Source organism: Aquarana catesbeiana, linkage group LG13, assembly GCF_042186555.1.
Source record: "Aquarana catesbeiana isolate 2022-GZ linkage group LG13, ASM4218655v1, whole genome shotgun sequence".
NCBI classification, from domain to species: domain Eukaryota; kingdom Metazoa; phylum Chordata; class Amphibia; order Anura; family Ranidae; genus Aquarana; species Aquarana catesbeiana.
The window spans coordinates 126,902,546-126,915,023 of record NC_133336.1 but is presented as its reverse complement, the minus strand read 5'-3'; the positions used below and the strand labels follow the sequence as shown (position 1 = coordinate 126,915,023).

The following is a 12,478-nucleotide window of genomic DNA, read 5'->3' as shown; positions in this document are numbered from 1 at the left end:
AATGGTAGATGCAAAAGCAATATTAGGGTCCTTGCTGTAAAGTGGAAGAACCGGTTTTGGAGGACAGGGTTTCTTGGCACAAGGTATAAAAACGTCTAAAGAAAAAAAAAAAATATATATATATATATATATATATATATATATATCATATTACAAACTTATTAAAGAATCATTAGCATCCTATAACATTTCAAAAATAGTAAAACAAGAACATAAGCAGTATATATGCAAAGGAGTTGGGGTTCATTAGTGGATGTAAACCCAATTCATGACATTTTAGCTGGGCACATACAGTATCTTACAAACATGAGTACATCCTTCACATTTTTGTAAATATTTTATTATCTCTTTTCATGTGACAACACTGAAGAAATTACACTTTGCTACAGCTTGTGTGTACAGCTTGTATAACAGTGTAAATTTGCTGTCCCCTCAAAATAACTCAATACACAGCCATTAATGTCTAAACCGCTGGCAACAAAAGCTTCATCTAGGTACTGCAGTTTCGGTTCAAAACCTAAATCATACTGAAAAGATGTATGTATGTATGTATGTATGTATGTATGTATGTATGTATGTATGTATGTATGTATACATACACACTGTATAGTATATATGCAAAGTCGGTGTACTGGAATGCTGTAAACCAATCATATGACAACTATGGTGCAGGATCTGCATTCATAGTTATTGTGGATTTTGGAGAGGGCAAAGGGGTTCTACCGATACTAGTATCAGTATCGATACCGAGTATTTTCACAAGCATCGGTACTCGTCTGAAACTGATACTTTCAGGCTTGGTTTTTTTGAGCTGTCAGTGTGTCTCCCCTGTTGACAGCTGAAGTGTTAAAGAAGTCCGGTAATTGGAGCTGTCAAAAAAAAAAAACAAAAACAAAAACAAAATTAACATTGCTCAGCCCTGAAACACTATAATAAAAAGAAACATTGTTTCTTTTTGTATCTTTGTTTCTTCATCTGCAGAGCAAAGGGATGAACAAATGTTCCTCTGTTTAACCCCTTATTAGCTCTAATCAGCCTTAACTCCCTAATCTCCTCGATTTAATTATTATTATCCTGCTTTTTTTTTTTTATATGTCTATTTTATAAAGGATAAACAATTAAAACTTTATTTTGTTTGCTTTGTTAGTCAATATTTTTACTCTGTATTAAACATATTCACGCATTTCAAATTGAAAGCGCAAAACAAAACAACAAAACAAAAAAAAACATTTTTATTTGTAAATAACTTTTCAATGTTTTGTACCATTGCTGACAGCTGAAGTGAAAACAAAAATAGGATTTTTATAACAGCTTACCTGTAAAATCCTTTTCTTTGAAGTACATCACGGTACACAGAGCCATAGTAGTTACTATGTGGGTTATAGGCCACCTTCAGGTGATGGACACTGGCACACCCTAAGACAGGAAGTCCACTCCCTATATAACCCCTCCCACTACTGGGAGTACCTCAGTTTTTGTAGCAAAGCAATACACGTGTATACTAGAAAGAAGGGAGGGACCTCTGTGTCCCGTGATGTACTTCAAAGAAAAGGATTTTGCAGGTAAGCCGTTATAAAAATCCTATTTTCTTATCGTACATCACGGGACATAGAGCCATAGTAGTTACTATGTGGGATGTCCCATAGCAATGTCAACTGAAGGGAGGGAGACACAACAAAAGTAGGACACCAAGAGACTAGAAGACTTATACTGCAGCCTGCAGTACACTGCACCCAAAGGCGATATCCTCATGACCTTTTACATCTACTTGAAAAAATCTGGTAAAAGTATGAACTGAAGACCAAGTTGCGGCCTTGCAGATTTGAGCCATGGAGGCTTGGAGATGCACTGCCCAGGAGGTACCAACAGCCCTGGTGGAGTGCGCTTTAGTATGAAAAGGTGGAACCTTCCTCTTTAACCATAAGCTTGAACAATCACATGACAAATCCATTTAGAAATAGTAGATTTCGATGCCTGTCCTCTTAGGACCTTCAGGCAACACAACCAAAACATCTGTTTTATGAACCTGAGCAGTCGCCTTGAAGTAGACCTGGACTGCTCTCACCACATCAAGAGAATGTAGTGACTTTTCTTACGCAGAACAGGGTTCTGGGAAAAATTAAGGTAGAATAATATCCTGGTTCAAATGAAAACCTGACACTACCTTCAGCAAAAATTTAGGATGAGGACGCAATACAACCTTATCCTTGTGAATAATCAAATATGGCTCTTTATAAGAAAGAGCAGCCAACTCTGACACCCTTCTTGCAGAAGATATGGCTACCAGAAAAACTAATTTCCTTGTTAAAAGGACCAAGGGAATATGTTGTATCGGCTCAAAAGGCTGTTTCTGTAATGCCGACAGGACTAAATTCAAGTCCCAAGGGTTCAGAGGTGACCTAACCAGTGGATTAAGCCACGTTACCCCCCGAGTAAAGCTACGAACCAGAGAGTGCGAAGCAAGTGGTCATTGAAATAATACCGATAAGGCCGAAACCTGGCCTTTGATCGTACTCAAGGCCAGTTTAATTTCTAATCCCATCTGTAGAAAGTCAAGGATCCTACCTATGTCATATTTCAACCCCTGGATTCACACCAGGAGACATATGCCTTCCAGACTATAATATATGACTCTGGAGGCCGGCTTCCTTGCAGAGTAGAGACTACTGAACTTGATAGCTCACGCTTCTTCAGAATGTGGGTCTCAATAGTCAAACCATTAAATGTAGCGTTTGTAGGGTAGGATGGAATACGGTTGTGGCGGTAGAGTCCATGCGTCTCCTACCGCCATCTTTACGATCTCTGCATACCAAGATCTCCTGGGCCACAAGAATCAATCATTCGCCTTCCCTTCCTGCTTGATCCTGCGTAGAAGCCGTGGAAGCAACAGAACAGGAGGGAATGCATAAATCAGTGAAAACTGATTCCACGGGAAAACCAAGGCATCTGTTCCGCATGCCAGGGGATCTTTTGTCCTTGACACAAAGTTGACGATCTTTTTGTTGAACCTGGACGCAAACAGATCCACGTCCAGAATTCCCCATCTTTCACATATTGACAGAAAGATGTTGAGGTGAAGAGACCATTCTCCCAGGAGCAACTGCTGGCGACTCAAGTAGTCCGCCTGCCAATTCTCTATTCCTGGAATGAAGACTGCCGATAGACAAGGTATGTTGTTTTCTTCCCAAGTGAGTATACGATTCAACTCTCTCTGGGCCGCACGACTTCTCGTGCCCCCTTGGTGATTGATATAGGCCACTGCTGTGGCTTTGTCGGATTGGATCCTGACAGGACAATTTCGTAGTCTGAGGGTCCAGGCCTTCAGGGCCAGGCGTGCTGCCCGAATCTCTAGAATATTGATGGGCAAGGTTATTTCTGTTTTGGACCATTTCCCTTGGACAGACGCTTCTTCCAGGACTGCTCCCCAGCCCAGAAGGCTGGCATCTGTTACCACGTTCCAGGTAACTGGTAGGAAGGATTTCCCTTTTTGGAGATTCTTGGCTATCAACCACCAACTGAGGCTTTGGTGCACCTTTGGGGATAAACGTATTGAGAAGTCTAGAGCTTGGACCTTATTCCAATTCGATAGGACACTGTTTTGCAGTAGCCTTGAATGAAATTGAGCATAAGGAATGGCCTTGAATGAAGCCACCATCTTTCCCAACAATCTCATGCAAAGTCAAATAGAAGGATTCTTCTTTGCTTTGACCACCTGGATCAGTTACCTTATGGAACTGATCTTTGCCTGGGGCAAGGACACCCTCTTCTGAGCTGTATCTATGATCAGACCCAAGTATTGCAATCTTTTTGATGGTTTTAAGGAAGATTGGAAGACTCTGTAGAATGGAGACTACTGATCGGATTGACTCCATGCGAAAAGAGCAGATATTCAAAAACCAGTTTAGATCTTTGGGATCTAAGAATGGGTCCGACATCCCCGTTTGGTTTTGGTATCGTGAAAAGGTTTGAATAAAACCCTAACCCCTGCTCTTTCATGGGGACCACCAATATCACTTTTTGAGACAAAAGATGGTCCAAAGCTTGAAATACTTTTTTCTGGATCCCTGGGAATGTTTGATCTGAGAAAACGAGGGGGTGGGAACTCTCGGAACTCTAGTTTGTATCCTAGAGATATTGAGGAAGCCACCCATTTGTCTCAACACTCTTCCTGCCAGACCCTCGAGAAATGCAGAAGTCTTCCCCCCCACTCGAGCGAGCGGGGGTGCCCCTTCAAAAGGAGGTTTTAGTATTTTGCTTTGTGGGTTTCCTCCCCCAGGGCCTGGGGTTGAACCTGAGGTTTACCTCTTGAGCTTGACGGTGGAGGCCGTCGTGACTGCCTGGAGGCTGATGCTCCTAGCACTGGAGAAGAAGCTTGTTTAAACGAAAAACGCGCCATCCTTTTCTTAACTGGCAAAAGGGAACCTTTCCCCATTAGAAATTCTTTGGATGTATTTATCCAGATTGTCCCCAAACAGCCATTCACCGTGAAATGGAAAACTAGCCAGGAGCTTTTTGTATGGCGCTTCGGCTGAGCAATTTTTCAACCATAGAACTCTACGCACATGCACCAGCATAAGTCAGAGGCCTGGAGAACAGAATCTCATAGCGTCTATTGCAAAACATAACTCCTCTGGTACCCCGGCCAAATCTTGGGCCTGCTGATCAGGAATAATCTTGAGCACCCGTTTAAACTGGTCTCCTAAGGACTGACATACACTGATTTCTGCCAGCGCAGGCTGAACCACTGAACCTAAAAATGATGTGAAACTAGAAAATAAAGTCAATGGTGCATGGTGTGGATCTGTGACTGAGTCAACAACGGGGTACAGAACTTCCGTAGCTGTAAACCAACATCTCGATATGGGGCATCAGAATGAAAACATCAGGAAGTAAGATAAGATGGGTACTCTTACCAGATGACGTGGACTCCACTGTCATATGACATGGAGTCAATGGTGCATGGAGCCAAACCTAGGCTGGAAAACGATATCCGGAACGGTGGAACCTCTGTCTCACTTCTCAACTTCTCTGGTGGGGTGAAGAAACATCAGGAAGGGCCGCCAACTGGATATCAGCCAATAGACCTCAAGGATGTGTTCCAAGGAGAAGCCGGGGACAGATTTGATCCAGACCCGTGATGGAAGTAGGGCTACTGGAAGGCAGTTTCTTGCATCGGGATAATATGCAAATAAAAAATAAAAAGCTTCTGCATAGTGCAGGTAAACCAGGGATTTTTATTTCTAAAAATACCATACAAAAAATGGATAAAAGTGATCACAATTAAAATAAAATCTAAGCAGCGTAAGGAAGGGGAGATCGCTTATTGCAGAAGCTTTTTATTTTTTATTTGCATATTATCCCGATGCAAGAAACTACCTTCCAGTAGCCCTACTTCCATCACGGGTCTGGATCAAATCTGTCCCCGGCTTCTCCTTGGAACACATCCTTGAGGTCTATTGGCTGATATCCAGTTGGCGGCCCTTCCTGATGTTTCTTCACCCCACCAGAGAAGTTGAGAAGTGAGACAGAGGTTCCACCGTTCCGGATATCGTTTTCCAGCCTAGGTTTGGCTCCATGCACCATTGACTCCATGTCATATGACAGTGGAGTCCACGTCATCTGGTAAGAGTACCCATCTTATCTTACTTCCTGATGTTTTCATTCTGATGCCCCATATCGAGATGTTGGTTTACAGCTACGGAAGTTCTGTACCCCGTTGTTGACTCAGTCACAGATCCACACCATGCACCATTGACTTTATTTTCTAGTTTCACATCATTTTTTGGTCCATACCAGTTCCTCTTAATAATTTGAGTTTGGAATCATCCATTTACCATATGTGGACACTTTATACTGTGTTTGTTCATTTCATTTCACTTATGGTTTTTGCACATATGCTTTACTGTTCAGTACAGCATTTCTTATTTAATTGTTTCACTACACCCTAACTTCCTATTACTTCTTAGCGCTGCATTTTTTTCCCATTTACCAGTTATTGTTTGTCACAATGTATGCAGCTGCTGGCTCACATATATTTTATTTTTGCTATTAGAGCGCAGTGTTTTCATATTTCTCTTGAACCACTGAACCTGCCAGAGAAAAATTGTTTTTAAAATAGGAATTCCAACTTCTTATCCATTGGATCCTTCAGCATTTGAGCATTATCTATTGGACAAGTCAAATTTTTATTCACGGAGGATATGGCAACGTCAATTACTGGCATCCCCCATTTTTTATTAAAATTCTTCCTCCATAGGATAAAGTGTTGAAAACTTTTTTGGAGGATAAAACTTTATCTGGGTGCTCCCACTCAGAATACATAAGCTTTTTTAGCAATGAATGGATAGGAAAAGTATGAATAGCTTGGGGAGGCTTTAGTGAATCCAAACAAGAAGTGGGCTCATTGACTGACTCAGCTGATTGCAGCATGAATGTGGAGCAGACCAATTTAGTAAAAGATCGTACCATCAATCTTTCAGATTGTGAACCTGATCCATTCGTATTTGACTCTACAGAAGAGGAGTCATCAGCCTCTTCCTGGTTCCCTGAGAGAATTTAATCATCTCTCGCCACGTTCCTCAGTTTGAGGGTTCTGGGAAATGGAAGGGGACCTATCGAGCTTAGTCCCACTCTGGGATGCTGTCAGGAAAACAGCAAGTACCAGTCTTGCCAATATCGCTGCATTCCTTCGCATCATGCGAGGTAGAGCGGCACTCCGGCGCATCCCTGAGCACAATACAGTGGAACGGCTAATGCGTGTGCGCAATTCAGCGAGACGGCTAATGTGTGTGTCTGCGCAATTCAGCGAAACGGCAAACACGTGTACGCAATAGTGCGTGCACAACATGAGCTTCCCACTGGCCTATATAAGCCACTCTGTGCCATGACCAGATTGCTGGTTTGTCTTTCAGCTCCCCGTGTGTTTCCTGTTTGTATCCTGATTCTTGATTACCTGTTGTGACCCGGATTGACCTTGACCTACTCTGATCTCTTCCTGCATTTGACCCTCGGCTTGCCTCTTGGACCTCTCCACTTGCTTCCTGTGTTTGACCCTCAGCCTGTCTACGGATATTGCTTCCTGTCTCCAGTGATTGACCCCTCAGCCTGATCCTGGACTTTGCTATTATCTTCAGTGCTCGACCCCTGGCTTGCTCACAGACTGCCTCCAGTTATCTGTGTTTGACCCTTGGCCTGTTTTACGGACTTTGCTATCAGTCTTCAGTACTAAATTATCAGCCTGCTGACATACCTGCTAACAGTCCTTTGCACTATCTAAAAGACTCTTGCCAGTCACCGTGTTTGACCCCCGGCCTGTTGTTGAGCTTCAGCACCTTCCAGTCCTGCACAGCTGTCTCCCTGCCGGTGACCTTCACGCAAGACCTGCCTTGCCTGCTGGTGACTCGTGCCTCTTTGTGCCCTTCACCCCCTGTACCATCTCCAGGAGTGGAGTGCGCTTAGTCACAAGAGGTTACCACTCAGCATCTCGGCCTTGGTGAGTACCCTTATCTGACAGATGCAATTAAAGCATCAATCTTTTGCTCCAACCCCAATATGGTTGAGGAAAAAACCTCTTCCGTAATATAGACAGGGGCTGCAGTGTTGAAAGCAGTTGCAACACCAAACGGCCCTGATGGCTCCCTCTGACCAGCCACCTCGGAACTTCCAGGGGAGGATGTCATCTTTTTTGAGATGGTTCTAGGCTTTTTTTGTGGCTGAAGAAGTCCTTTGCGGTGTTTTAACCCCCCTTACGACCATAGCCCCATGCACAAAGCAGAGGTACTACCAGAAGGATCGCATCCACTGCTTGAGCAATAGTTCAGCCCACTTAAAAGAAAATTATGAGTGGGTGGGATCTTTATTGCGCAACAGACATGCTAGGTCTATTCTGCAATACAACAAACATTTACTCACCTGTTCCCAATCTTCTGCCAGCTGTGCGCTGGCAGCCTATAGAAATGTATACAGACACAGCAGCCTGTATGGACACAGACGCATGTCAAAACTTGACATATGTGCAGGGGCAGGTGCATGGATCCAACTCACACTGGATTTGAAGGAGCTACTGCTCAAAGCTATGCAGCAATTTAAAAATAAATAAATAATAATAAAAAAAAAACAAAAAACACACACACACACACACACACACACACACACACACACACACACTAAGCTGAAGCACGTGTATGTGAATCAGTCACATTGTAGTGAATGGCATTTCAAAGGCTTGTTTCACTTCTGGAAAAGACGAGCACGATTAGGACTGCATTTGTTCAGTGAATGCCTCCAGAAAGGCCATGTACACACAGACATACATGAGGGCGAATTGCTGCATTGTGTATCTCAACATGAGAAGCTAAAATGTTACTTCATACAAGAGAACTTAAAATGAACAATTCTGTCCTCAATATACTCACCAAAATATTTTCCATTCTGTTTTGCCATCTGTTCCATACCTTTATATACAGTGGGGCAAAAAAGTATTTAGTCAGCCACCAACTGTGCAAGTTCTCCCACTTAAAAAGATGAGAGAGGCCTGTAATTGTCATCATAGGTATACATCAACTATGAGAGACAAAATGTGGAAACAAATCCAGACAATCACATTGTCTGATTTTTGAAAGAATTTATTTGCAAATTATGGTGGAAAATAAGTATTTGGTCACCTACAAACAAGCAAGATTTCTGGCTCTCACAGACCTGTATCTTCTTCTTTAAGAGGCTCCTCTGTCCTCCACTTGTTACCTGTATTAATGACACCTGTTTGAACTTGTTATCAGTATAAAAAAACCTCAAACAGTCACACTTCAAACTCCACTATGGTGAAGACCAAAGAGCTGTCAAAGGACACCAGAAACAAAATTGTAGACCTGCACCAGACTGGGAAGACTGAATCTGCAATAGGCAAGCAACTTGGTGTGAAGAAATCAACTGTGGGAGCAATAATTAGAAAATGGAAGACATACAAGACCACTGATAATCTCCCTCGATCTGGCGCTCCACGCAAGATCTCACCCCGTGGGGTCAAAATGATCACAAGAACGGTGAGCAAAAATCCCAGAACCACACGGGGGGCCTAGTGAATGACCTGCAGAGAGCTGGGACCAACGTAACAAAGGCTACCATCAGTAACACACTACGCCGTCAGGGACTCAGATCCTGCAGTGCCAGACATGTCCCTCTGCTTAAGCCAGTACATGTCCAGGCCCATCTGAGGTTTGCTAAAGAGCATTTGGATGATCCAGAAGAGGATTGGGAGAATGTCATATGGTCAGATGAAACCAAAGTAGAACTGTTTGGTAGAAACACAACTCGTCATGTTTGGAGGAGAGAGAATGCTGAGTTGCAACCATAGAACACCATACCTACTGTGAAGCATGGGGGTGGCAACATCATGCTTTGGGGCTGTTTCTCTGCAAAGGGAACAGGACGACTGATCTGTGTACATGAAAGAATGAATGGGGCCAGGTATTGTGAGATTTTGAGTGCAAACCTCCTCCCATCAGCAAGGGCATTGAAGATGAAATGTGGCTGGGTCTTTCAGCATGACAATGATCCCAAACACACCACCTGGGCAACGAAGGAGTGGCTTCGTAAGAAGCATTTCAAGGTCCAGGAGTGGCCTAGCCAGTCTCCAGATCTCAACGCCATAGAAAACCTTTGGAGGGAGTTGAAAGTCCGTGTTGCCCAGCGACAGCCCCAAAACATCACTGCTCTAGAGGAGATCTGCATGGAGGAATGGGCCAACATACCAGCAGCAGTGTGTGACAACCTTGTGAAGACTTACAGAAAACGTTTGACCTCTTGTCATTGCCAACAAAGGATATATAACAAAGTATTGAGATAAACTTTTGATATTGACAAAATACTTATTTTCCACCATAATTTGCAAATTCTTTCCAAATCAGACAATGTGATCTGGATTTGCTTCCACATTTTGTCTCTCATAGTTGAGGTATACCTATGATGACAATTACAGGTCTCACTCATCTTTTTCAGTGGGAGAACGAGCACAATTGGTGGCTGACTAAATACTTTTTTACCCCACTGTAGTTATTCATTTCAAACATCAAGGGAATGTTTATTTTATAAATAGGCATTTAACGCTCAGGATTTCCAACCAAGCTATCTTTCCTGAGGTTTCTGTCTATCTAATCATACTGTGGGACATCTGTGCTTTTGTGATAGTGTTGGGTAAAACAGATTCAATAATGTTTCTGGCATATCAACATTTTGACCAATACTGTAGGTAGACCTCATTGTCAGAGTATACCTCCAGCCAGAAATCTTTGGAGGGGAGTGAAGGGGGAAGGGCAGGCTACATCACAGCCACTATCAATAGCCAAGTAACCTAAGAAAACGATGTGAAGCCTCTATACCGCTTTCACTCCAGTATTATTGTATCAGTGTATGGCAGAGAAAGAAAACACAGATAAGCCAGATTTACCTGATGACTTCTGTGTCTGGGGTCTCGGAACAGGTAGCCTGGACTTCTCCATCATTGCATATTGGATCTTTCGTAAGTCCAAAGAACTGTCATCATAAAAATGCAATTTACTATACATTACAGTACAATTTTAAAGCTTTACAAGTATAGCGTTTTGCTAGAAATATTTTATCTAAGCCAACGAGGATCACATAAAGCTTTTTTAGTGGCTAAGGTATTGTTCCATCATTACACATTCATCAACTGTCCTACATTTCAAGGAATGTTTTTAAAAAGGAGAAAAAAAAAAGCAAAAAGTTTTTTTTAGTTTTGGGTAGAGTGGGCAATAGAGTAAAATTTACCTTCTCCTGTCCTGGTGACCATTGTCCCCAGGGTGGAAAATGAAAAGAAATGTAAAATGTTACAGCTGTCACTGGAATTCAAGGAAAAATCTGCTAATAGGAACACAGACAATTTCAGTAGAGTGGAGAAAGGCTAGAACTCCTCACTGCCCGTTTTACCCCTAGTGCTGCAATAGAATGGGTTGTGTCCAGTGGGCAGTACGGACCAAAGAATGCAACAGCAGTGATAATGTTTGCAATGCCATTATACAAAGCATCCCAGATGTGATATATGTACATCCCCCTCTGCTGCCTTTACAGCTTAAGGAGAGCAGTTAGTGGGGCAGTAAAACCGAGTCTTAGGGCCAGTTCACATCATATGCAGTCCAGTGTATTTTTTTTTTTGCATCAAAAAACGCATTGAAAGTAGGTTGTATGGTTTTCAATAACACAGATCACACCAGTGCTTGCAGTTCCAGAAAGAAAGAAAAAAATAGAACATGCTGCATTATTCCTGCACTGGAACGCTGTAAAACGCATCAGAAAACACACATGTCCTAATTTAAGGTTAAGAAAAAAAGATAAGGGGGGGGGGGGGAGAAACGACGCACTGGACTACATCAAAACCACACAAAAAAAAACGCATCAAAAACACGCATGCAGAAAAGCATCTGGACAGTGTTTATATGGTGTGAACTGGCCCTTCAAGTGTACCACTTTGCAGAAAAATTGCAATTGCAACATCTACTTTATACTTGTTACATGGCATAAAGTAAAAAGAGGGGGTTTACGCTTGAGCATATTTTATGCCTCAAACCATTTGTGTACCTGAGGTATTAGGAGATGGCTGCAAATGTTCTGTGTCCTATAGTGATACCAAGGCCATTAACTAAAAATTTCAACCCACAACAGGGAACACAGTCCCCTGACACACCTGCAAGTGGGCTAAATGTTGCTGAATGCCAAGACAACCAAATAATGTCCAATTTACTAGAGGCATCTGTATTCCTTTTTAACCACTTGAGCCCCAGACCATTATGCTGCCTAAGGACCAGAGGTCTTTTTCCAATTTGGCACTGCGTCGCTTTAACTGCTAATTGCGCGGTCATGCAATGCTGTACCCAAACGAAATTTGCGTCCTTTTCTTCCCACAAATAGAGCTTTCTTTTGATGGTATTTGATCACCTCTGCAGTTTTTATTTTTTGCGCTATAAATGGAAAAAGACCGAAAATTTTGAAAAAAAAATGATATTTTCTACTTTTTGTTATAAAAAAAATCCAATAAACTAAATTTTAGTCATACATTTAGGCCAAAATGTATTCGGCCACATGTCTTTGGTAAAAAAAATGTCAATAAGCATATATTTAGTTAAAAGTTATAGCGTCTACAAACTAGGGTACATTTTCTGTAATTTACACAGCTTTTAGTTTATGACTGCCTATGTCATTTCTTGAGATGCTAAAATGGCAGGGCAGTACAAAACCCTCCCAAATGACCCCATTTTGGAAAGTAGACACCCCAAGGAAATTGCTGAGAGGCATGTTGAACCCATTGAATATTTATTTTTTTTGTCCCAAGTGATTGAATAATGACAAAAAAAAAAAAAAAAAATATTTACAAAAAGTTGTCACTAAATGATATATTGCTCACACAGGCCATGGGCCTATGTGGAATTGCACCCCAAAATACATTCAGCTGCTTCTCCTGAGTATG

At 42.1% G+C, this 12,478-nt stretch overlaps 1 protein-coding gene across 1 annotated transcript in view; it reads right to left on the bottom strand.

Moving 5' to 3' along the window:
- The window catches only part of KNSTRN (kinetochore localized astrin (SPAG5) binding protein), a 114,589-nt gene that overhangs the window by 85,703 nt on the left and 16,408 nt on the right, over window positions 1–12,478 (bottom strand). The window contains exons 2-3 of the mRNA XM_073610417.1: window positions 10,445–10,530; window positions 1–95 (exon numbers count right to left, since the gene is read on the bottom strand). The exon at window positions 1–95 is cut by the window's left edge and continues 35 nt beyond it. Coding sequence (XP_073466518.1) covers window positions 1–95; window positions 10,445–10,499 — 150 coding nt within the window. The 5' untranslated portion in view covers window positions 10,500–10,530. The remainder of the gene's footprint in view (window positions 96–10,444; window positions 10,531–12,478) is intronic.